We start from the raw sequence: 25,344 nt of genomic DNA, 5'->3' as shown, positions 1-25,344 counted from the left end.
GAGCATTTCTTAACATTGTCCATCTTTAACTACAGGTGTATGTGCCCAGGATTTCTGTGATTAAATGTACCCATATAGACTGGATATCTTTCCTACACAGGTCCTGTATATCTCCTATTCCAGCACTGAACAGTGCTTTTGTAAATGGTTAATTTTCTGAACACTGAAGCACTAATATTCAACTCTCTCATGTGCCATCACCTGCTAGACTTCTGGCCAACTTCCAGAAAAGGGAGATTGGTATTGCTTTGAAAACAAAAACCCTCAAACCCGTCTTCTCTAACTGTAGAGAACAGATTTTCAAATGTTTATAATCTTAAGAATTTACTATGGCACACCAAGAAAGAATAGAAAGTTTATAGTAAATAGTAAAACTGATGAAGTTGTGAAACATCCATGAGGAATGAAAATACCTTTCTGTAACAGTAACTCGTAAATGTTCTTAGACTGGACAGAATAGCTTCCTGCAACAAATGCATTTAAATTGTCCCAAGACCACCTTATTTTATCATCCATCCAGCCATACCTTTTGGTAAAAGAAAACATGCAACACTGTCTTTAAGAACATCAGGAACAGAAATGGTTTAGTACAAACCAGCTTTTTAATCATAGATATCCAGCTGAACAGGGAGCCATGCAAGCAGTGGCAGTTTTCAGAGGAGCTGCAACCAGCAGTTGATATCTGCAGTAGAAAACCACACTCCTTAGTTTTAAAGTATTTCTAACCTAATTCTCAAGCTTTCCATAAAGTAATAACAGATCAAGGTTTATCAAGATTTTTTACACCAAAGTTTTCAGGTTTCTTTATTTTCTATGCAAACAAAAAGACTTCATACTGTAGCTGATTACATATGGCTTTCAGTTTTTTTCAAAATAAAGTGCATTATTGCCCTTTTGGTGAAAAGTCCCTGATAAACCAGCCTCATAAACTAACGATTTGAAGCCTATGTACAAGACACTGATTCCTGACTAGAGTGGGAGTCGTACTGCGGCCTCGGACACGTCTCATCCGGGCTGTGGCGGCGATGTGCTCCTGCTGCTGCGTCACTTCGTCTTCTGCACCTCCTGCAGCAGCTTCTGAGCAGCCATGTTGCCTGGCTCGATCTTCAGTAAGGCGCTGAGGTCTCGAGTGCAGGCTTTGTAGTCCTGAAAGAGGGGAGAGAAAGGTCCGTCAGTGTGAAGAAATCACTCTGGAATAGACAAGGGAATTCAACCTTCATGCTTAGGCTTTGCTTTCTGTTACACTGCTTTGGAGTTCTGCTGTACATTCCGAGTGCATTAACTCAGAATTCCAATAAATGTTCTTTTTCTTTGATGTATAGGAATGTTAAAAATACATCAAAGTATTTTTGTGGACTTTACTCTCCTGCGAGAACTGCCTGATTTTTTTGGATCAGCGCACTCTCTTGGAACGTGTCGGCAAGACTAACGAGGTGTTTTCTGAAATTGCTTTTTGGTGATGAAGGTCATGAGGTCGCTGGGATTCTCACTTTCAGCTGCTTGTGGGCCTGAGCTCTTCTGTACAGCGCCTTGATGTTCTTGGAGTCCAGCCGCAGCGCCTCCCCGCAGTCCTGCACGGCCTCCTTGTGCATCTTCAGAGACAGGTAGCACAGCGCCCTGCGCAGAGGAGACAGAGACACGGGTTCAGGCAGACGTGAAGTGGCTCTTATTCCGACTGCCCACCTCGCTGGCGCAGTGCGGACCCCTACCTGTTCGTGTAGGTCGTGGCTTCCCTGGGGTTGAGCTTGAGGCTCTCGGAGTATTTCTCCGCAGCTTTCCTGTGCTCCCCCTTCTTCACCAGCGCGTTGCCCTCCTCCTTCAGCGCCAGTGCCAGCTTCTCGGCCGCGACGCCTGCAGGCAGGACAGCGCATCAGGCAGCGTGCCGGCTCTGCTCCCGAGACCCCACAGGTGCCCTGTGGCACGCCGCTCTCTTCCCGCAAGGACAGGGACTCGGGACCAACACATGGCCGCCAGCCGGAGCAGACAGGCTGAGCGGCCTTTGCATACTGCACACCCCAGCTCCCCTCGTGTCTTTCACAGAGCAGGCTAATACTTCATGGCCTCTCACTTGTGTCTTGACTGAGCACGTCAGTGTGGCGCAGCCGGACCCCGAGTCTCTTACCTGGGCTGCTGACGCCGTTCCGCTGCCCCGGGGGCACAGGGGCAGCGGCCTGCGCCAGACTCTCGCGCACCGACAGGGGGACGGCAGGGATCGGGGGCAGCTTCTCTCTCCAGCTGGGACCATCCTGCTCCTGAAGCACCTTTGTCATTCTGTGCCAAAGAGCAAGAGGACAAAGCTGAACAGACGCATCTGTGCATCCGGTCCGGAACAAGCCCTGTGGATCCGGGGACAGGCGCCTGCAGCGTGGCCCCCGTGCTGGAGTACCTGTTGGTGCCGTCGTGCGCCGCGGGGATGCTGCAGTCCACCTGCAGGACGGTCTTGTAGTCCACGTAGGCGAGCCGGTACCTCTCCAGCGCCTCATAGGCGGCCGCGCGTCTCAGCAGCGGCTTGATGGCGAAGGGGACCAGGCTGAGAGAGCTGGAGGCCGGGAGAGGGGAGAGTGAGGGGCTGGGCGGCAGGCAGCTGGCTGTGTGTGTGTGTGTGTGTGTGTGTGTGTGTGTGACTGTGAGACGGGAGGCACAGTCGCAGGTGTGCTCACGTGGTGCAGTCCTTCACACACTGTGTGTGTGTGTGTGTGTGTGTGTGTGTGTGAGTGAGAGTGTGTGTGTGAGTGAGAGTGTGTGTTGAAGAGTGAGACGGGAGGCACGGTCGCAGGTGTGCTCACGTGGTGCAGTCCTTCACACACTCTGTGCAGTTCCCATCCTTCAGGTAGCTGGCGGCTCTGTTGGAGTACAGGATGCTGAGCTCCTCTGTGCTGCTCTGGCCTGCAGCACAAACAGCAAGTTCACCGCAGTGCAGAGCACCCTACCCCCCAGGAGCCACAGCCTCCCTGGCTGCAGGCCACTGGAGACGAGCCGCCTGCAGCAGTCTGACCCACTGAGACCAGCTGGGCTGCCAGCAGCACGTGTCTGGGGCTGTACATACATACTAAACCTATAGTCATAACAGAAACTACTACATCTCACAGGAACCCCAGAAACAGGTCTTACAGGTAACTGTTAAATTTCTAAAGACCTGGGGCAACTGAACTCTGGTTTATCTGAGCTCAGTTAAACAGGACGGGTGGTCAATTAGGTAATAGATACCAATCGCAACAAAAATCAGAATATCCTTTAGCCCCAAGGATCAGTGTTTCCTTCTCGGAAACGCTGCCGGCCCAATAGGTGCTCCTGATTTTTGAATAGGGGGCGATTTGTCCTGGCCTGTAAGAGTAACTGAACTGGGGCTCCGGCTCTGTATTATGAGAGTGGGACAAGACTTAACTAGGTCAGCAGCTCATCTTGTGCTAACGACATCGAGCGCTTTCGTGCAGATTTAAAGCTGTGACATCGGGTCATATTCCCGGTGTCATTTAGCTCCGGACCCTCGTTTTCACGCCGGGAAATGATCGGGCGGCCCTGTTACCGGCAGGGAGACAGCCTTTGCACTTCTAGAAACCTCCATCTAGGCCAGAGGAGCAGTTAATGGTCCCGGAAAGACTCCCCGCAAGTCCAGCGCCACGGGCGCAGAGACGGGCCGCCGATTCAAACCTGTGGCGCGACGGGACCCTCACCTGACCTCTCCTGGAGCTGGATGGCCCGGGAGTAGAGGGAGGCCGCCTCGCCGTACTGCCCGCTCCTGAAGCAGTCGTTGCCGGCTTGTTTCAGCTGCGCTACGGACGGCGAGGAGCGCCTCTTCTGGGGCATGGCGTCCAAACCGAGCCGGGTCGCCTGCGCCGCTGCAACACAGCGCCCGGTTACGTCAGTGCCGCGCCGGCTCGGACGGGCAGTAAAGCCAAAGAAGGACAAAGAGGAAGCCTTACCAGAAACAGCCTGCTAATGTCGAGCCGGGACGAGCCGCTTGTTTGAGGCTCTGTGCGTGCTGCTCTGCGGGATGAGGGGTCAGCGGGTCGGCCTGTCTTCCCTGGTGGGCAAAACGGGCAACTCCAGACGGACCCGAGATAGCGCACAATATCTGCCCTCAGCTCTGCAGCACAGCCCGGCCACGCTGCTGCCCTGCTCCGTGTGCTGACACCCCGGCACAGCTGGCCTGCTTTCTGCCGGTGTAATATTTCAGTTTCGTTTCTTCCGTAGTTTGGAGATCTGGCCAAGTTTCCCACTACACGCACAGCGTGAGCAACCGGCTCTCTTCCGCCACACCGTGGCCTCTTAAAAAATGAAGTTGATCAATGATGCCCCTTCCTAAAAGCATCAAGTATTTTACGGATTATTTCGTAAATCTGTTTTGTAAACGGAAAAAAATCTAAACTGCAATTACTGGATGCACAGTCCAAGCATTTAGCATTGGATATACTTTCTAATGTTATAAATTACTCAATAAGACCGCTCCGAGTTACAGTTCCATATTAAAATTCCAATTATAAACTCATGCTGTGCTACTGCGTCCTGACTCCTCTTTGAATGCCGGAAAATAATCTCATGTGCATTTTTAGCACATTCAAAATTAGGGCAGAACGAGCTGACGATGAATCGTAAACGCGCAGACTCCTGTATCCCTAGGTGTAAAATAAACATGCTGACTGCCCGGCGCTGGTGCTGTTTGTGCCTCTTCAGCCACCGTACTCAAGCGCTTGTGGGTGCGGTTTGTCCCTCGCTGGGCTCCGTAGCTTCATCCAGTCTTCTTCGTGTTCGGTGAAGGTCGTGTCTTCGTCAGGTGAGTTCAGAATTAAAACGTTTGGTTAAATTATTTATAAAATTATGCAATTTATAAAGACTCAAGCCCTTAAATGTAAACTGAGCTGATTTTCATGTCGTTAATCCTGTTTTTGCCTTTCTGGTTTTACGGAAGGAGCCCGGTAGGTCACCGTAACATCCGTAAAAACCGGTAGAATAATGATAATGTAATCTCGGAACATGGGTTTAATGAAATACGAAAGCATGCCTATTGAAAATACCGTCTAATGTTTTCTTCTTAAACTAATGAAAGATTATTTACACGCAGTTATGTCGAAATCTAGGCTTTTTCATTGCCTTCTTCCTGAAGTGAAAACGACTTGCTTCCTTCTGTGATATAAATACAAACGGAGTTTCGTCATAAAACACTCGGGTTCCTTGAAAGATTTTTACCTTCTTACTGAAGCTGCTTTTCTCCACAAACACAGAAATGCGTAGTTTTAAATGCGCGAAAGTGACTGTATCCCTGAAGTGTCCGTGTGAAATGACGCTTGCTGCAAGTGGTTCGGAAGTCAAAAAAGAAAGGAGATTTAGCGAGACCCGAAAAGTAATAACTTTTTAGTATCTGAGTTCATAAACCAATGAGAAGTTTTATGAAGTTCAGAAAGAGATGCAGGTAAAACTCAGAATATTAGTGTAGCAGTGAACTGTGCTAATGTGTCCAGTTCTGCCCAGCAGGCCACCCTGTGGCTCGTCTCTCCAGGTCGGAGGTGATCTAGAGAGGGCAGGGCCCTGGGGCATCTGAACACTGGGCCCCAGCTGCGAAAGTCTCTAAAGCCTCACTGATTTCATGAGAAAATACCGGTGTGCAACAGAGTACGGAATAAATCTGTTTATAGTGGATACGAGTGGTTAGAGAACGAGGGAGGTTCTTGCAGTTTCACATTTCGTGTAGCTCTTATTCTTGACAACATGAGCTGTGAAAGGAGCCAGTTGCTAATCGACTGAGCGCTCCGTGTGTGTGATGACATGTTGTGCCAGTGATGGTCTGTGATTGCCAGATATCCCACAATGCCGGCCGGAGCCCTGCCCAAGCCCGTCATGCGCGGCCTCCTCGCCAGGCGCCTGCGGTTCCACCTGCCCATCGCCTTCATCTTGGCCCTGTCCACCGCCGCAGTCTTCAAGGTGAGAGCGGGGCGGCCTGCCTGCCCTGCTGTGGGATTCGGGGCCCTGGCCCCTCGAGGACCTGGGCCTGCTCGACTTGCATGTGCTCAGTTGTTGAAATCTGTAGCACGGGAGACAAGGTTATTCTCTTAAGTATTTGTGGCCTGTCCTGCCTATACAGCAACGGCGTCAAAGGAAGGAATTCAATGTCGGTAGCGAATGAGCTCTTCTTTTTATTAGCCTGGGCCTTGGATTGTGTCTCTAATAAGGCCTGAAGTGATGTTCTTGGCTGCAGTAAAGAACACGAATTACAAGTGAGAAGAGGCCACTCATCCCATCAATCTCAATTGGGCATGTATAGCTCATTAATAGAAAGGTCTGGTCATTCCTGCATAGATTCAGGGTTATTGAACAGCAATATGACTGGTCAGCTCGTCCAGACTCCCACATCCCTTTGTGTGTGAGAGTGAGCCCTGTTCTCAGTTTTCCAATCCATTTCCCTACAGTTTCCACCGTTAGATTTCCAGTTAGATTAGTGTATACATGCGGTCACCAAGTTATAAAACCTTTGCTGCAGTCAGTCCAGAGAAGTAGAGATGCAGTTACAGGCTAGAAAAATGTTCTGCTCTGATAAGGTAAAGGAACTAAATCTTAGTCCCAAACAGTGGACTGAAGGAGATATTCAAAGTCTTCAAAGATGGGACCTCTTCAGAATCAACAGCAAAACAAACCAGGGCAAAGGATATTAATTCAAAACGGAGAACATGACACTTTGTCAGAGGCCCTGGGACTAATGAGAACAAAATGAACTAGGTGTCTTCCCCATTTTGCAAACTTTGTTTTTGTGCTTTTGATTCAATGCTGTTGATTTAAACCCAGACAGAGTGTGTAGGGTGTAGCCAAGAAATCACACCTGAATTATGAGGACTGTTGTTTTTCTTTCCTTTTGTGGATGTATACATGATACATGACTGATTCTCCTTAAAGTGACAAGTTTCTCTCTCGACAGTTCACAGTAGCAGATCCCAGGAAACGGGCGTATGCAGATTTCTATAAGCGATATGACGCTATGAAGGAGTTCGAGGCGATGAGGGAAGCTGGTGTGTTTGAGAGCGTCAGGCCTTCAGGCAAATAAGCAGAAGTGAGTTTCTACTGTGATTGTTCTTGCTGCAGCAGTCTGATGCCCTACCTTGCTGTCACAGAGTGTGGTCTCGTTGCTGGAGTGGTATGCTTCTTGGCAATGTGAGTTATTGCACAAGGTCCTAGCAGTTAGGAAGATGTGCTTGTGGCACCAGAGCTGTGACTGGACCTGGTCAGTGTGGCCCATTAACCACTTCCTGCTCCTCTTCCAGGTCAAGCCTGCTGTCCCCTCTGGGTCAGAATTCCCTGCACCTTGGCGATCCTGTGATGATTCGTTGATGTCGACTGTACTGTCACCTCTGAGCTCGGGTTCTGTGTGTGCCCTTACACAATATAATAAACTGTTTCTTTAAACACAGTTGTGAGGTTTGGGATTTTGTTCTACATTTTACTTTGGACATATGCAACATCAGACTGACTCCACTTCAGGCATATTTACACAGACATTAATCTCATTAATTTATCTGATCGAACCAGAAATTGAATGTTCCCAGTAAAGTCACGTCCTCTTATCCATAATGGAGCTGTTAACAGCCAGTCTCATTAAAGGAGGATGGAGATCTGACTGCAACAGCAGTGCTGTTCCCATCGATAGCATTAGAGCCGTTTCTAAGGTCCACTGACTGAAGGCTGCAGAATACCCCTTCTCCCAGGAGTGAGATTATCTTTGTCGGTGCCCTTTTTTGGCATCTTTAGCACAGACTGGATCACAAGAACAAGAAAACAGAGGGTGTGTTGGAGGCCTGTCTGGAGCCACACGAGAGTCTGCTGGTCCCTGAGGCTACCGACACGCAGAATGGAAACCCCTCTGTGGTTTTACTGTTTAACTCTGCGGGTGTTGGTCCCAGTAGTTAGTTGGGCTGTATGGAAGGACTCTGTAGGACCAGGAGAACTTGTTTCTGAACTTGTTTCTTGTGGTACATCATGACTTGGGTTCCAACTTGCTACGGAGTTCTGCTGGCACTGATAATGTACAATTAAGATTAAGAGACTTGAAATGATTGGCTGAAGTAAGAGATGCTTTTCAGTAGTGCAGTCTGTGTATTGTTTTGTTTGGGCAAAGCCTGACAAATACATTGTATAACGTTTTCTGCAAAATAATTCAAGACAGTGCACTTCTCTGTGATACTAAGTACAGCTGTAACCTTGTAAGGTACGAGCTGGCAAGCAGAGCATCTTGCTTTCAGCAACAGAATCTTTAGTCAAGTCATTTAAGATTCTTCCACACCTCGTGGCTTCGCGGTATTACTGGCGACCATCCGCTAATGGGCGCGCTGCACACGAGTCAGGTGTTGCAGCCCTCAGCCCCGGGACCAGCGCCCCCTACCCGCCCCACTGCGGCGGTGCGGCTGTGTCCTGTCCCCAGACGGCCCGCCCCACGCCTGCCGAGCACCCGTGGGCAGGTTTCCTGTCTCAGCTGTCAGGCAGGCGGAAGGACGGAGAAAGAAAGAGTTCAGACTCGGGCGAGAAACTGCAGGGGAACTGAGCGAGCAAGTGAGTGGGAGACGGGGGACGTCGAGCCAGCCGGTGACACAAGCCGAGAGCGGAGCTGCAGCTGGGAGATGGAGCTTAAAAGCGCTTAAAAGCAGCTGTCGGGGGCTTTATTGTGTGTTTTTTTTGCAGCCGGGGCTGGAGGGAAGCGCCGCGCGGCTTGCGAGACAATAGCGAGCCGCCGCGAGGGAAGCCGGTGCCCCGAGCCTCGCGCGCCGCCTGACGGGCTCGGCTCATCCGCGCTCCGTGTGCGCGGCGGGTGAAGCAGCACGAGGGCGGAAGGAGCGCAGAGCCCGGCCACCATGGAGACGGTGCAGCTCCGGCAGCACCCGCGCAGGTAGGCGCTCACACCCGTAGGGGGGCACAGGCCCTGTCGGGGCAAAGCTGCCCAGTATCGGGCTGCCCACCGCGCCCGTTCCTGCCTGAAAGGATGGCCAGGTGCTTGCTTTTCTAGAAATGGGAACTCCCGCTGCGCCGGGACTCTCCATGGGGAAACGGACGATGTTGGCCTTTTCGTTAGTTCAACGGCGATGGGCATTTAAAAGAGCGATTAACTCGTGTTGTTGCTGGATTTAGACGAAAAGTCTTGTTTCAGAACAGCCGAAGGCATCTTTGCCTCCCCTGTCTGGAAGTGCGTTAGTCACAGCAGCTGCGCTTGTGTCTCGGCAGAAATACGGAAACTGACATCCGCAGCAGCTGGAGTCTTCTTCTGGTTTGTGTACCTTATAGGACCGGTCTGTCACCGAGTGTGATGGAGCGGGTTGAAGTGTAAACTCGTGTGTGAAAACTGTGCGGTTTCAGTCCGAGGTCCGCGCAGGAGACGTGACTGAATTTGACTGTTGTTAGCGGTATGAGGGCATGTGTTGTCCCCAACACGGAAGCGCAACAAACTTTTTTTAAAGCAGGAAATGCAGTGAGCTGTCAGAAGTAAACCAGATGAAGCCTCGAGTCTCGCTGGAAGGCAGTTCAGCTAGTCTCTAACCCTGGTCCTAGACAGCCATCACCTTCTATAATCTGCACCGGTCCCGTTTTTATCAGTTCAACCAGTGAATTGTTAAATGAATTCAGAAATGATTGGAAACAAAAATCAAAATACCAATCAGCATCCAAAGATGCTGCCAGATTCCTATACCCTTTGCTGAGCACGTTACTTGCTTAATTGATCAATGATCTGTGTGTATTCCTTTAAAAGAAGTGAGATTTAAGGTGGCCTGTAAGACGTATATTAGACATGTACTATGTTGTACTGTATAGTAGTTGATTCCAAAAACTGAGTGATCAAAAGTTGAAAGAAAACTTGTTCTATTGCGGAAACTCTCTTAATTTTGTCCTTCAAGGTAAAATTGACAGAATACAGATTGGACTGGGGTCTCTAGAACCAGGGTTGGAGAGCCCTGCTGTAAGACAGTCTAGAGACCCACCTGTTTGTAACAGAAATCATGCACAAGCACACTGGCTCCATCTGGCTCAATCTCAAATAACACAAAGCCCCATCAGCCTGGACTCTTTCAGTATCAATACTACATAAACAGTTTTGATGGGAGCAAAGCTGTGCGCTCTGTGCTCACAAGCTGTAGCCCTGCAGGTCTTTGGCTCCCCACTGTATGGTACGTGACCTGGGTGTTTCTGTTTTAATGGCCGGCATCGTGTCAGGAGTCAGCAGGAGTGTTCTGGGAACACTGGCACGGTGACAAGCAGCCAGGGTTCCTCTGCACTGACTGTACCTGAAGATTGTCCCCCAGATTCTGGTTGTGCCCTTTAGCCTGGGACACAGGCAGTCGAGGGATGTCGCAGTAGCCTGGTGTTAGAATTGCAGAAGTAGTCCTTCTGCTGTGAAAATGTATCGCTGTACACGTTCTTCCCGTTCGTGTGCCTGCTGTAAATTAACCGTTTGTGCGCTGTCAGACTTCAAATTTAAATGGAGAAAAAGGGAATGTTATTTTTTGCTGTTTCTGTTGCATGGAGCTACAGAACATGTCTGTCTTTGTGTCCGGATCTTAGAGAGGGGTCAGGAATGCTTTAAAGGAGTTTTCTGCTGTTCTGTCTTTAAAAGTTGGGGTATGTCTTTCCATCATTTTGTATAACAGAAAAATGGCTGTAGGAATGAGTAACAGAGTAAATTGAGTAAGAAATGGACGACCATGATGGCTTAGACAGTACAGATTACCAGTAATCTCACTCAAGATGTTGATGTGCAGACCAGCTCTGCGTGTTACGCTGTTGTGAAATTGAACCGGCCGCAGATTTGAGAGAAATGTTTCTGAAACTCCTGGTTTAAACCAGGGCAGGAATTTTTTGTAGCTTCCTCTTTAATGTGAAGGGCTTTTGACTTATGCCAGAGTTTCTCTGCTCTCCTGGGTGGTTGAGACACGTCGGTCTCGAGGTTGGAGTCGTTGTGCTTGAAGAGGAAATTAGGAAATGATGTGGGATGCCTTTTGCTTAGTGGGGTGTCCGGTGTGTTTAGGAACCAATCGGTTTCTCTTAAGTTCTGCTTCAGGGAAAGACAAACTCAAGGCCCCCCAGTCCGATCTGTTGCGATCTGGTGGCACAAGCCTCTCTTTGTGTGTTTGCATGGTTCTTAGTATGTTGATTACAGAAGGAAAGGAGCTCTGGCTGTGCTGAAGAGCTGCCCGGGAATCTTTTGCAGAGACTTCAGTTGGTTAAAGATGCTCAGACCACCAGGTGCCTTATGTTGCTGCCGATCTGTGAAAAGCACTGTGTATAGGTCATCCCCTAATTTCCGAAAGGTCACCTTGGATAAATCGTGCTAAGTGGAGTAATTGGGAGACCTCTGCTCTGTTTGGCCCACTGGCAGATTAAGGGTTATGGAAGTGGAGACTGAAAGCAGGCCCCTTGCCATCACCAGCACTGGGAAATGCTCGCTGTCTGCCTCTGCTCTGGCGAGGGTGCCGAGAGCTGCTGGCTCCTGTGGGCGGCGGGGAGCGCGGCTGGCTGTCCCGGGCCAGTCCCTGCTTGCACTCCTGCACTGGAATGCTCCGCACGCGCCGACGGGCTCCGGCTCCCGGACGCTCTCCCCCTCGTCTCTCCCCCCCCCCCACCTCAGCTCTCTGCATGCTGCAGCAAGGCTGTCAGAGCTGAGTCAGCCTCTGGGGTTCGACAGGGAGATCAAAGATAGGAAGTGATCAAAATACATAAAGGGGATTTTAAAAAGTGTAAAAAGTATATAACCGGGGGTTTTTAAATGCTGTTGAATACCTGAAAGAGAAAATGCTATAAACCACTTCAAAATGTTTGTTTTCTCTGAGACAGACATTGAGGTGCTTGGGGTCCTCTAGCTCCTTGGGGGGAGACCGCAGCGCAGTGCTGTCCTGTGCTCCCACCCCTCCCCAGGCGTCATACCCCGGAAAGACAAGCGGCTGTCGGAGTCCCACCAGTCTGCAGGACAGGACAGGAGTTTAGCCCTTTCCCGCAGGAGACGGCCTTGTCTTCTCCCCTCATCTTCTGCCTTATCGGTGACACAGGGGTGTGGTCTGCGCCAGGGGCTGGGCCCCTCCACGCATTGTGCAATGAGGATGAGCCTGTCTTATCAGCCCTGCCCACTCTGTGCTGTGGCAGGGATCCTGGGGGCAGCCGTTGGCCTTGTGCTATCAGGGCCCTCCAGCCCCAGCAGAAGCGTCAGCTTCCTCGATTGCCATGAAGGCTTTCCATTGAGATTGCCTCGCAGCTTTCCGAGAACAGTGCCTGGGGAGTTCTCAGGCAGCGGTGCTCTGTACAGAGTGTAGAGCCTTGAATGTGTCTGTTGAATGCTCTGCTGTGCCTCAGAAAGTTTCACAGACCTGGGGAAGTTACTGCCCTGGGTAATCACAGACAGGGGATAAAGCTGCTTTGGGCTGTTCTGAAATGAGACTTTCCATTTAAATCCAGCAACAAGAAGAGTTAACTCACTCGCTCTTTTAAATGCCCATCACCGGTGAACTAACCGTTCGTCTGTTCCCCCCCCCCCCTGGAGATTTCCAGTTCTGCGAAAGACACAAAAAAGGAGTTCAATGAATTCTAGTCCTGGGGTCCCTAAATGCAGTCATCTAGGTTCTCCAATCCAGTAGATTTTGTAAATCCCTTTATGTCATCAGCACCCTAAAACACGAGGAGTGACAAAATGAAATGAGTGTGGCAGCTGAAGGTCTGAAGGGAATGGTTTCTCATTTTCTCTTGAAATTCTTAACAGGCTGCCTCCAGTATATTTGTAAGAGTACAGTTTACAGTCGCATGATAGCTGCTGGAGATCTAGTCGCACTGTAGCGGGCGACACTGTAATCTGCCTGTGTGTTGGCACGCAAGGAGAGAGGGCATGAACAGAACAGAGCAAACCTGGTTTCTTGAGATGCTAAGATGGTGCCACCCAGCTGAAGGCCTGCAGTAGAGTAGTCAAATAATTACACTCATCTCAGATCGCTGTTGTTGATCTTCCAAACTCATTGATTGGCAGCTGCATTGCTGTATTCGGTCAGCTCTGTTTGCTTAATATTAAGCTTTGTAACCCCTTTGAGTTGGTAGGACGAGCATATGTTTAAACGCAACACAGCTTGAAATGCTGTAAAGATAACTGATCACTTTGAAGGAAACTTTGTCATCAAAAGCAGAAGCAACCCAACAATTGAGACAAAGCAAATGCAGGTGGAAAAGAGCTGTGCACCATAGCAGATGAATAGAAAGATTTCAAAGGACTACGTGTGAGGGAAGCCCATGGGGGGAAAAAGACAAATGGTCCTTTTAATCACTACTTAAAAAAGAGATTACTATAATCCTCACATAAACTATGAAACCTTGAAAACTGAAAAGGTGGGACCTTCTCTCACACCAGCAATGCCAGAGCCCATTGCTCTTCCCTGTCTTTTTTGTACCTTGTGCTGTATTGCTTTTGTGTCACTACATACTGTAGTAGAGATTATTGTACATTATTGTATCTTCTTGAGTTCTGCTGCATTAACCAGTATTCTGTATAAATGTCTCTGCATGATGTATTTTTAGCATATTGTCTTTTCATTGTTTGTTCATTGTACTGTATGTTGCCTTGGGCCTGGCATCAGCTAAATGATTTTGTTTTGTATATGCCAGTTATATTTAATGCTATTAGTTTGTGTGTAAGCTGTGGGGATTCCTGAAAAAAGGCACCCCCACAGCTCTCTGACTCTTTCCTCTGCAGGCAGTTCAAGAGGCTGAGTGAAGACAGTTTAACCAAACAGCCAGAGGAAGTGTTTGACATCCTGGAGAAGCTGGGAGAGGGGTAAGCACCATGTGGCTGTTTACTGGTATCCAGCCCTGTTACCCCTTTTCACACAAGATCTCCACCCCCTTGGCATAAAGGGTGGCCTTCTGCTGAGTGTCTGTGTCAGGCCCTGCAGACTGTGCGAGACTGAGGTTCTGAGTGCAGTTTTCTTTGATTCTTTTTCTGGTGCGACCACAGGTGAGAGAAAGCAGTTGTAAGGCAGAGCAGTCCAGCCTATAGAGTGTAGTTTATTTAGCATTCTAAGTTTTCCACACTGGGTGCCTCTTCCAACTGTGACCAATCTGTCGTTAATTCTGCTGATGAAACCTGGTTTAGGAAACTAAGGTATTTTTCTACAATGTGTATTTGTATTTTTTTTTTTATAAATGCACATCATCCAATCTCTGTTTTCCACATCTCTGATTTCCACTGCCCAGACGGCCTCTTGCTCACTGCCTGTCTGCAAACTGGGCCTCTGCAATGTACAGGGAGTGTTGAGGTCTACTCTGTGCTGTACTGAGGGTTCAGGCTCCACTGCAGTGTATTCAGTGTGGAGGCCACCTGCTGCCTGTGCAGTGGAAGTTGCCTCACTCTGCTCTTTAGAGTCATCTATTTCTGTACACTGAGAGAGGAGGGGCCCCAGGCAGTAGGCCTGCCACACGCCATCTCTTCCGCTCAGGTTCAGCAGTGCTGTGTCCTTCCTGTTTCTTAACATGCTCTCGGCTTCCGGCACCGTGCTGCCTGCAGACGGCATCTCCCCTGCGAGTCGGAAACGCCCACCTCACGCCACTCTGGCTGCGCGCCAGCTGTCACTTTACAAGAAACAAGACAAAGAAAGAGAAGGTTGAGGACCTGCTGTTCTAGGGAAATGCGGTTCATTCCTCATTAAAGGAGATTTGTGACCTACTTAGAAATGAGTGAAAGATCTTAGTCTCTTCAATGTCTACAGAGATGATTCAGATTAAAGGCGTTTTTAAAAGTTTTTAAAAGACTCCTTGCCAGTGTGTAAAAAATATTTGTATTGTGTATGAAGTGGCTGTGAGGTGGGAGTTCCTGTGAGCTGCAGAGCACAGTGGAGCAGACACATGAATCCATGGGGAAACCAGCAGAGATTCTCACTTATTCTAGGACAGATAATGGAATTAACCCTACATGTCCCATCTTCACTTGTAGAAATAGCTGAGTGATTAAAAAAAAAACCCTCACTGGTGTCAGCTGCACCACAGGAAAATAGGTCCAAGGAAGAATGGGAAATTAAAGCACAGTGAGATGCTGCTTATGAAAAACATTCCAGAAAGAAGCCTTTAAATAATGGAAGTAGATGCCTTTCTGAGCAAAGCAGGGTTCTGACTGTCTGACTTCCCCTCTCTCTCCTGTTGGCCAGGTCCTATGGCAGCGTGTTCAAAGCTAACTATAAAGAAACCGGGGAGATTGTGGCAATCAAGCAGGTTCCTGTGGAGTCAGACCTTCAGGAAATCATTAAGGAGATCTCTATAATGCAGCAGTGCAACAGGTAAGTAATGTCTAGTTTCCCCCCAAAGCACAGCAAGCACATTCAGCAGTTGCATTCTAATCACAAGGTCGATTTTGTTTTTGTGGCTTTTTGTAACTCAGTTGCTGAAAACGTGTTATTAATTGTTGTGGTTATTATTAGCACAAAAGTACCATTTCACCTTTTTTTTGTCCATCACCACCCAGTGTCTCCTACAGTGGTATGTGGAGGATTGTAAGGGGGTTTGTGAATTTATACCAGAATATGTTTTTCCTTTCACCTGTTTTCATTCTCTTTTTTTAGATACAAAATTCTAAAATTTCTTTAGATAGATATGATGTGATTGTTTTTCTTGTCTAAATGGCAATGTCTTGGCAACAGTGCAAAGTCACTGTCTGTGGGATTATGACTGAATGCCTGTAAATCAGAATTCATTCCCCTAAAAGGAAGTCTCTTGTATTTGCAGTCCACATGTGGTGAGATACTATGGAAGTTACTTCAAGAACAGCGATCTGTGGATCGTGATGGAGTACTGTGGGGCTGGTTCTGTCTCAGACATCATTCGTCTGAGAAATAAGACGGTTAGTTGCTTTATTTTGCTTTATTCCTTTAATACCTTCCGATGAAAATGAGTTATGACCCCAGCCCTGTGCTGAATGTGAATATAAAAACTACCCTTTTCTCATGCGTGCCCTCTATCTTGTCCTTCTCTCAGTTAACGGAAGATGAGATTGCCACCATCCTGCAGTCCACTCTGAAGGGGCTGGAGTACCTGCACTTCATGAGGAAGATCCACAGAGACATCAAGGCTGGAAACATCCTGCTGAACTCAGAAGGACAGGCCAAGCTCGCAGACTTTGGTGTGGCAGGACAACTGACGGTACGGCCTGTCGCACCTCCGGACTCGTTCCAGGAGTACACTGACACCCAGGGCTCCTGTGTGTTCGGTTAATGCTGCTGAAATTCCTAAACACCCACTTCACACCCCACTGACAGCCCAAAATGCAGTTTCATTTCTTTAAAGTTATCTTTGCAGAGAGAAAATGTGGGGAAAACATTGGTGTGAGAAGAGCATTTCTTCTTCACAAATCAACTTTTTTGCACCCTGGAGAAATAAAGAGCCTGACTCCTCTGTCTGAAACTGAGGGAGTGTAGTTCAGGATTTGACAAGTAAAAGAGGTTTTGTTTTTCGCTGAACAGGGTTCCTGTTCTGCTGTGCTGTCTAACCTTGTGTGAAAACACATTTGTCCCTCATGAGTGTTTTTGAAGAAGCATTTGGTACGGTGGACACTCCCTGAGGGCAGCTGTAACGCAGAAAAGCTTTTAGCCCTGCAGGAGGCGGACTGTGAGGCTGCAGCTTGGTGGAACATGGCAGTGAGCTGCCCCTGCACAGCCACTGACTCCCTCTCCCCTCTCCTCTGCTAGGACACCATGGCAAAGCGCAACACTGTGATCGGGACACCCTTCTGGATGGCTCCTGAGGTCATACAGGAAATTGGCTACAACTGTGTGGCTGACATCTGGTCTCTGGGCATCACCGCGATAGAGATGGCTGAAGGGAAGCCTCCCTATGCAGACATCCACCCTATGAGAGTAGGTCATCGTGCATCTGGCCCCTGTTCTGTTCATCCATGTGCACTGGCATTCATCTGGTGTTCCATGTTGTAATTAGAAACTAATAATATAATATCTCTTATAACACCAGAGCTCACCTTAAAGAGGTCATTGAAACATTGTCCTAATATAGATGTGTTCCTGATTGGTTCTGTTTAGCTTGGACCAGTATTTCCAGTGCAGTGCCCTAGTATGGTGACAGCAGACACGGAGTTGAAGGAGGTGCCGTCCGTCAGATGAAATTTTAAGTTGAGCTTCTGGATACTTTGTTATTGAAGGTCCCTTAGTAGAGTCTGTAAAAGCAGGGGGTTAACCAAACCATCCTGGCTAATGTCCCTAATATTTCCCCTTTAATTTATCTGGTGAAATAATTTATTGCTTCTCCTCCCAATGCTCCTCATCTGCTGTACAGAGTGGCTGCTGGTGCAGACTGGCAGCTGTGTGACACCCAGGAGGATCAATAAGTGAAGAGGCCTTGCCATGCTTTGGAATGAAGAGCGTTCATCACCGTATAAATACCACCAATCTTAACGTGTTCATCAGACCGACGCATCTGCTTTTCTCCTCGCAGGCGATTTTCATGATTCCAACGAATCCCCCTCCCACCTTCCGCAGTCCGGAGGCGTGGTCGGAGCCCTTCCAGGACTTCGTGAAGCAGTGTCTGGTGAAGAACCCTGAGCAGAGAACCACTGCAACGCAGCTGCTGCAGGTACTCTGGGCCTGATCCTCTGACCAGCCCGCCTGACACGGCACAGGGGCCACCTCTGGCAGCAGCTCCTTCCTCTGCATTTAGCTGAATGTTTTTATTTTCCATTTTTATGTGGCTGGTGCTCCATTTGGAGAGAATTGTTGCAATAGCTGTCCTGCCCCATTATTGTTTCATGGCAGAAGTAGATTCCCTAATGCTGTTACAGAAAACTGTTATTGCACAGTACTGTGTGTAGTTTATCCTTGGTAATGGTTCCAGATGTTTGCTTCAGGACAAACCTCAGCTGAATAGAAGCAATAACAATAGCAATAAGAAAAAAAAAATCACTTGGTTTAAAGCACATTTACAAAAATGTATGTTTCCGGGTTACCAGCCTTGAGCTCAAAGTTTTCCTAACACTGTTTCCTCCAGCACCCATTCATAAAAAACGCCAAGCCCAACTCCATCCTGCGCGTCCTCATCAATGAGGCCATGGATGTCAAGCTGAAAAGGCAGGAGGCCCTGCAGAGGGAGCAGGACCAGGAGGATGATGAGAACTCGGTGAGCATCGTCACCATCAGTGTCTCAATGTCACACGAAGCCTAGACTTGACTCGGAGTGCCCTGCTAAAATCGGTTTGCTAGACATGCAATGCAAGATTATTTGAGCAGTAGATTACAGTTATGAGAAGAGTACAGGACAGAAACAGCACTCATTAAGATGTGTCTGAGAACTAATTTGGCTTTTCAAAATAAAAGTGAGCTGAGTCGGTTCAAATTTTTTGCTGTTCAAACTTCTGCTGTTCACACACTTTTTATTCGATTTGCTTAAGATTCATTGCTTAACTTCAGATCAATCACGTCCTCGTGAATGAAGCTCTTTGCTGACTTTAAGAAAATAAACACAGAAGCACAGGGTGGGGCGTGGGAGTCGAAGGGAGGCTGTGTGAGCAGTGCCCGTTTCTCTGCCGGCAGGACGACGAGGATGTGGACTCGGGGACCATGGTGCGCGCCAACGCCTCCGATTCGGGCACGATCCGTGCTGCCGGAGCGCTGGGCAACGCCTCGCGCACGATGGTTGAGTGTGACGGCACGCTGGGGTCGCAGCTAGGCACCATGGTCATCAACACTGAAGACGAGGAGGAAGATGCCGGCACCATGAAGCGTAAGAGCAGCTTCTGGCATGCGGGTTGTACCTGGGATTTCCCAGCAGGGCTCGGGGCTTTTAGTAGCTTCCACCTGCCACAGATCTGCAGGTGCTGTTTGAGCCACCTCTGACTCTGCACTAGGAATTAATTAAGCAGCCTCTTTTCTCAAGCTCTCCTTAATTGAAACAGCTTGAGATAACTGCATAACATCAGTGAAAAATGTTCATGCTTTCGTTACTCATGCATGCTGTGATAGAGGTACTCTTTCGTTAAGAGGAAGGTTTCACATACAGCCAACTCGCTGGTGGTCAGTAATTGTTCTCTCCATGCTGTGACCATTAAGCAATGATATCGGTCTTGTTTGTTTAATATTATCACCTGTTTGGTACTGATTTAGTGGCAACTTTAAACACCAGGTCTGTTTGTTTCCTGGTTCTTGATTAAAACAAGAAAAAAGAGTTTCAAAATTTTAACAGGTGCAACTTCAGTATAGCTGCCCAGCTCAGTCACTCACCTGTAGCACCTTGTACTGGTGAAGTGCTCTGGGTCTGAGAGTGGGGACTCCTTGATCATGTTTGCGCTTGTCCTTCTTTAGCAGCTTTTAAGTGCTATTATTTCAGTGATTTTATTTAAAAAATATCTTATGCTCTTGGGATAAGTTTGGGTTTTTTGTTTGCTACTTTCACATTTGAGGAGTTAGTAACTTGCTGATATTTTAAACGAGTTGGAAAAAGATCAATTGATTGATGATCCATGAGGAGGATACACCCAGAGTTTTGAAATTACTATTGGCCAACACCTGTAAAGCTTTAATAGTTTAGTGTTTTGTCTGACATGGAATCAATAAGTGATTTAAAATCTGCTCTACTATGTTTTAAATGGTGGTTGACTGCCTCCAGTTCTCCAGGATGGCGCTTTCCCAATGTCGTCCACAAGGTGTCCTCAGAGCAGCACACTGAAAGTACCCCCAGTGCCCAGAGCACTGCTGTGAGCACCAACTGCGGGCCTGCAGTTACTTGGAAGATGAAAAGGTTTTGATGTTTCAGCTGCACATGCAAAGTCAATTATTGAGGTGAAAACTAGAGCACAATAGGACAGTCAAGTTCTTAGGATTTTATTTTTTGATAAATGTCTATATTTACATTGATTGAGTTGATCATCAAAGTTTCTGTTCTACTCTTCTTCCCAATGTAGACTTTTACACTAGATGAAAATTTTTTAAATAAATACTAATGGACAAGAATAAAATACTAGAGGGATATTAATACATTTTACTCGCGCAGTACATATTGGGTGAATTTGTACTTCACAAGTGCTGCAGTGGCAGGTTTAGAAAATAAAGATTGTGACAGAGCGGAGAGAGAGCAGTCTACTCCGGGGCATCATCCCCAGAATTATTAATTAATCATCAGGTTTGGTTTCATGAGCCAGGACATGGGTTGGGATTTTGTACAGATAAGGATTAACAAAGCTTTAACTGTCTGCCTTCCCGGGGACACACTTCACTTTTTAGGGCAATGCATTTATATAGTAGCAATAATAATTTAAAATAATTTATATATGGTATAGACACCCAGGAACAGCAACACAGGACGGATGTTTCATATAGTTCATTGTGAACCACTGATAGCAATATGATTTACATTGTGCATTGGCAAAATGGCTATTGTTGCTGTCTCATTTGAGATGAAAGGAATGTAAGGCAAAAGTATATAAATGTCACCTTTTATTTCTGAGTATTTCTGCACATGCTTTAATATTTTGGAATAAAACCACTTTTTGTGTTTAATTCCCCCATTTTAGGAGAGCATGGGACAAATTAACTTCAAACTACTTTGCAAATGTTTTGCACACAACAATCCAAATTGCTTGCTTTTCTTTCTTAGACAGTTCTCCAGTCTTTATAGTGGCTTAGGCCTCATAAAAGGCCAAATTCAGCACCAAACACTCACAGCTCATTTATTTGTGCACAATCAGTGCACCAGGAAACACCTGACAGTCAGTTGCCCCAATTCCTATACAACATATAGTACAACATATATAAACAGAAATACCCAGAAATAAAAGTTAACATTCTGTATTTTGTCTTGCATTCATCCTTTCATCTCAAATCCGAATTGCTTGAGTATACAGCAAAACTAGCCGTTTCGACTTCTGAGACCCAGTACCTCTGGAGGGCACTGCACTTGGTCAAATAGGACATCAAGCGCAGAAGAGCAGCCACTGCCAGGTGAGTCCCTGGAGTCTGGTCAGTCCGACAGGCTCACAGCACGCTGGTCCTGTCGAGCCTTCAATGGAAAACATTTATTTGATTTGTATAGGTCAAGTGACGTGAGGAAAATAAAATTGTCCACAAATTAGATTCTAATTCTAATCTTCAGCATTTACCTTTAACTAAGTATTCTTCCTGTGAGGGCTCTCACTATCTTAAATCATTGATTTTTGCTAATGGTGCTCTTGAAATTAAACGTCTGTGTCATCTTGCTGCCAGGAAGCTGTGGTAATGTCGTTAAGCAGTGAAATTAGCAGATGCTTTTGCTTTAGTTTTTCACTGTCCAGACTGACAGCAGTGGAGATCTCTGCTGGGTGTGATTTCGGTTCTGCCTCGGTTCCCCGTGGGGCTCAGTAGTTCGCACATCACTGCAGCAGGCCATAGCAAGTGCCCTCTCAGCCCCAGCGGACAGGAGCTCTGTGCTGCTGCCAGGTAGAGTCTGTCCTTGGGTGCGTAATGTTGTGCTTTCCAGTGCTGCAGAAACATGCTGCCACTCAGCACTACAGCATGGTCCTCTCCTCTTTGACAGACAGATTTGTCTGAGATGACCCAACACAACACGTACTGACTTCAACTAGGTAGACTGATCCAGAATGTGAGTCTTGTGGCAGTGCCTCTCTGCAGGTTGAGTCTCTTCATCTAGTTGCCTGTAGCGTGTTTGTCTGCGTGTCTTCTATGTGCATGTAGCAAGGAACAGGGCTCACTGTCGTATTCATGCTCTGAATGGTCGCATTTATCAGTATGAGAAGGTTTCCTGTTTTGTAATTGCGGGTGATATGAGTTGCCAAATCATGCTGTTGACTTTGACACAGTGGAGTCTTCAAAAATTCAGTTTTACTCATTTGGGCTTTGCTAATCTTGAGGACTTGTTGTCGCTGTCAAATTAGCTTATGTTCTCATGTTCAGGTGAGTGTTATGGCTATGATTGGGGATGACAAACTCTTGGCAGGTTTGCACAGAAACCTCAGTGTGTGAAAAAGGTGAAGTCTCTTTTCATCTTGACTTTACTGTCCTCTGAGCAGCGTGAGCAGTTAAAACTAGAAAAAGGTTTTTCGTATCTGACATTAAGCATTGACTAAATAATCTGTTCTGAAGGACACAACATGTTCCACTCTGCTGCTGCTTCTATCATGGGCCATCCGTGTTGGGGAGATGGCAGCGTTTAGTAAGGAAAGAACCAGGCTCTCTTGGAGGAACGTGAGAATTACCCATCAGACCTTATCTGCTTGCCTGTGGGAGACTGGAGGTTGCTTTGCAAAAACCCACTTGAGCACAAGGCGATGAAGCTGGTCTCTATTGCTTGAAGCAAATAACAAGCAAAAACTCTGATGCTGCTTGGATGTGCGGTCTGCATTCTCTTCTCCTTGATGAAGACCTCCATGTATACTCAATCCTGTAGGTGATTTTTACATATTTACATACTTGTATTGATCACAAGAGGATTGGCATGTATACCAGCAAGAGAAGGGGACTTGAGCTTTAAACAAAACTCTACAAGTGAGGACAGTGGCATTTGAGAAATAAGCAGTGTTGGCTGGTAAGAACTGTGTAGAGGTGATTTTCACCCTGTGCCTGGCCTCCTGTCTGGCATATCATTACTGATGGTGTTTATCTCGCCTTGCGCAGCACTGCTCACTGCCCAGAAGGCCTTTCTTCTCAACACCCCTTGCAAAAATGCCCTCTCTGCTTATAGACATTTGTCTGCTAATTTTTGTGATGCTATATCAGTGTAAATTACCCCTGGTACAGGCTGTTGTGTAAATCTTCCTCCTTCATATTGCAAGCAGCTGTATAACAGCTGTGATGATCTATTGCTTGAGCTAATCAGACAATTAATAGATATCTCTCCGCCTGTCTTGACAGAATAAAACCCAGACAGCTCTGAACTTCTAGGATAGTCCAGACTCATCTGTCGCATTCATCCATATTCGAGAGATAAAAGCTTAAACTACATGGAAAACGTTTCTTCCCAGGATGAGGAAAAAGATTTTATAGAGTAAACAAAGAAGCTGAGCACAATTTGAGATGGAGGGTGCTTGGACAGAATCGTGTCTTGAAAATGCTCCTCTAAGTGTCATGCTGGCGCTCCAGGGAAGGACAGCAATTGCACAGAGTTCCAGCTCACTGGCCACAGTGGAGATTACCTGTGATTATTAAAAGACCGATACAGTAGCTTTTTATTCTGCTGACCTCGGGGAGAATTTATTTAACTTCTCGGATTTATTTCCGCAGTCTGCAGTGTGCCTTCTGGGCCAGTGGGATCACTCCACAACCGCTTTTAAAACATTTTGTTAGGGGTTTTTAAATAATTGAAATAGCGTTTCCTTTAGCGCACCTCTCACCCGACTAGGTCTCTCTTTCCGCTGCTGTTCTTTTAGTTCATTTAATTGTCCATGAAAACCGAAAAGTCATGGAAGAAAGTTTTGAGAGGCCTTGCCCTGGGCTGCACTGCGGAGCCGGTGAATTATTAATGTTGGCACTGCTCTCTTCTTCCCTGCTTTGCGCTTCAGTATCTCCGGCCTCCGGCTGATGTCTGAGACGGCAGGACTGCGATAGTGGTGTTTCAATGGGTTGCAGTGACACAGGGTCTGCTGGCTGGGTATCGCATTCTGCACTACCCTGCCAGCTGCAAGCAACAGATCTGGCATCTTCGTGCAGGCGTGCGCTGCTGCCAGACTCGCGCACGGACTTGAGTCCATTCCCAGGGGAAAACTGAAAAGAATGAACATGCTCCCAGTTTGCAAGGCCTTCGTTTTAACCGAACTGTGTTGTCTGTCCTGGACAGGGCGTGGGTGTGTCTGAGGATCAGCCTCTGAGTCCCTCGTTGTGTCAGAGTTTTTAATCTTGTTGTTACCTATCAATATGTATTTTAGTCTCCCGGCTGTCATGAAGGTGCTTATAGTCATCATGTAATGATCAATAGACTAGTGGACTGTTGAAACAGAAAAAGTGGAGTAACATATGAAGTGGAATTGCCCCGCCCTGGTATGGGAAACACCTCGCATACATATACTGTACTGTGGGAAGCCAGTCCACCTCCCTGGCCTGGCAGAGCTGTACAGAAGATAGGCCTGGACTGTAAAGAGTGTCCTGTGAGGACAAGGCAGTGTAGAGGGAGTAATTCGTCTCCTCGCCAGCCTCTTGCTGAAAGACAGGGCTTTGCAGAGATTGTTCCCGAAGTCCTTTCACAAGTATGCAACTGGGAGCGGCAACTGATATACAGTACGTGCACAGTCTCATTTATCAGGCTGCAGTGACAGGTGGCAGATTGTTATTAATATAGACGGGGATCATTTCATCACAGCTTCCTGTCTTTGTAATCTTAAGAATGATTACCTTTGTCACAGAATAAAAGCCTGCCGAGTGCACTGAGCCCCTTGTTATAGATTTGCATAATGTGGTGATTTATTTTTTCCCCTGTATGAAACATGCAATTGTTTTTTTTTAATCTGAATTGGATTGAAATGGCTTAATAATTTAAAGTCTTATGAATTAATCATAAGAAAGAGAGCATGTGTTGATTCTGTAACTAAAGATTATAAATAAGTAAGACTTTATTCTTTTCTGATTGCACTGTGATCTATTTAAAACTTAAGAGGAAAAAGTGCTTTGTAAGAATTAAAAAAACATGCAATTTGTAATGGGTAAAGTTTTGTGTTTGCAGTAATTATAAAGCCCTCAAATGGCTGTGATGATGACTGTGATGGGGTTGTACCTTGGAGAAACTCTGCCTGTAGTTATTTAGAGGACATGACCTCTCTGGCGTTGTCTAAAGCTGTGGCTTTGTGTACATCTATCCTGGAGGCCTTTTCTCTTTAAACATCCCTTTGGGATACATTTGGCCCTTTTTAAGTGGGAAGGAGGAGGAAACATTTAACATAACAGTTTTAATTATGTATTGCTCTGTGCAGCGGCTCAGTCCCAGGTGATGCCCAGGCAAGGCGTCCTCTCTCTCCCGCTGCAGTGCTGTGTCCGGGACATGCAGTTTCATCTTCACTCGAGTCTCTGCTATTGTTACAGCAGACGTGTGGTGCACTGTTATACGAGCAGAGCATAGTGAAGTTAGGTACAGGGAAATTGCTCTGTCAGATGTATACTGCAAAATGTACGTGAAACTTGCCGTGCAAGTGGCAGTCTTTTGGACACAGAATATGGTCTGTATTTGATGCAGTTAAAATAGTGATATTGCAGTTCTGCTGAAGTAGAGACAAATAGCTTTAGTTCATCTGCTTTCTCACTTTCCTGGCAAGTCAAGGCGTGTTCATGGTATAATCACTGGAAATCTGTCCGTACACTGTTCACTGCCTTTGTAAGCGTAGTCTACCCAGTGGTCAAGTGGCTGAGGGATGTGTGGACGGCAGGGAATGGAATTCAG

The 25,344-nt window shown here is 47.1% G+C and overlaps 3 protein-coding genes across 4 annotated transcripts in view; 2 read left to right on the top strand and 1 right to left on the bottom strand.

Moving 5' to 3' along the window:
* Positions 1-583: 583 nt before the first annotated feature.
* Positions 584-4,586, bottom strand: tomm34 (translocase of outer mitochondrial membrane 34). 2 transcript variants are annotated; one of them, XM_006639752.3, is made up of 8 exons: positions 3,924-4,586; positions 3,675-3,831; positions 2,787-2,886; positions 2,387-2,539; positions 2,123-2,271; positions 1,710-1,851; positions 1,491-1,617; positions 584-1,146 (listed from the first exon to the last, which is right to left on the bottom strand). In XM_006639752.3, exons 2-8 carry the CDS (start codon positions 3,805-3,807, stop codon positions 1,045-1,047), a joined length of 906 nt encoding a protein of 301 aa, XP_006639815.2. In that variant the 5' UTR covers positions 3,808-3,831; positions 3,924-4,586; the 3' UTR covers positions 584-1,044. The 2 variants fall into 2 exon arrangements, with proteins under 2 accessions (XP_006639815.2, XP_015220603.2); XM_015365117.2 differs by having other exon boundaries at positions 3,675-3,839; positions 3,924-4,585.
* A 79-nt stretch (positions 4,587-4,665) lies between these two features.
* Positions 4,666-7,396, top strand: cox6c (cytochrome c oxidase subunit 6C). Its single transcript, XM_006639672.3, has 4 exons — positions 4,666-4,774; positions 5,796-5,919; positions 6,908-7,039; positions 7,251-7,396. The coding sequence occupies exons 2-3, from the start codon at positions 5,806-5,808 to the stop codon at positions 7,031-7,033; spliced, it is 240 nt and encodes a 79-aa protein (XP_006639735.1). The 5' UTR covers positions 4,666-4,774; positions 5,796-5,805; the 3' UTR covers positions 7,034-7,039; positions 7,251-7,396.
* Positions 7,397-8,388: 992 nt separating this feature from the next.
* LOC102697455 (serine/threonine-protein kinase 4) overlaps positions 8,389-25,344 on the top strand; it is a 29,075-nt gene continuing 12,119 nt past the window's right edge. Inside the window, exons 1-10 of the mRNA XM_006639673.3 lie at positions 8,389-8,532; positions 8,662-8,866; positions 13,694-13,774; positions 15,141-15,269; positions 15,715-15,829; positions 15,964-16,128; positions 16,674-16,841; positions 17,434-17,571; positions 17,983-18,111; positions 18,525-18,714. Of these exons, the coding sequence (XP_006639736.1) occupies positions 8,832-8,866; positions 13,694-13,774; positions 15,141-15,269; positions 15,715-15,829; positions 15,964-16,128; positions 16,674-16,841; positions 17,434-17,571; positions 17,983-18,111; positions 18,525-18,714 (1,150 nt within the window). The 5' untranslated portion in view covers positions 8,389-8,532; positions 8,662-8,831. The remainder of the gene's footprint in view (positions 8,533-8,661; positions 8,867-13,693; positions 13,775-15,140; positions 15,270-15,714; positions 15,830-15,963; positions 16,129-16,673; positions 16,842-17,433; positions 17,572-17,982; positions 18,112-18,524; positions 18,715-25,344) is intronic.

This window comes from Lepisosteus oculatus, chromosome 16 (genome assembly GCF_040954835.1).
Source record: "Lepisosteus oculatus isolate fLepOcu1 chromosome 16, fLepOcu1.hap2, whole genome shotgun sequence".
NCBI lineage: Eukaryota > Metazoa > Chordata > Actinopteri > Semionotiformes > Lepisosteidae > Lepisosteus > Lepisosteus oculatus.
This window is presented reverse-complemented; position numbering and strand designations above follow the sequence as displayed.

Coding starts and splice junctions, on each gene's coding strand:
- tomm34 (XM_006639752.3), bottom strand. CDS start 3,807: ATGCCCCAGAAGAGGCGCTCCTCGCCGTCCGTAGCGCAGCTGAAACAA. Junction 1,618..1,709: donor GCCACGACCTACACGAACAG/GTAGGGGTCCGC, acceptor TCCTCTGCGCAG/GGCGCTGTGCTACCTGTCTC. Junction 1,147..1,490: donor AGGCCCACAAGCAGCTGAAA/GTGAGAATCCCA, acceptor CCCCTCTTTCAG/GACTACAAAGCCTGCACTCG.
- cox6c (XM_006639672.3), top strand. CDS start 5,806: ATGCCGGCCGGAGCCCTGCCCAAGCCCGTCATGCGCGGCCTCCTCGCC. Junction 5,920..6,907: donor CCACCGCCGCAGTCTTCAAG/GTGAGAGCGGGG, acceptor CTCTCTCGACAG/TTCACAGTAGCAGATCCCAG.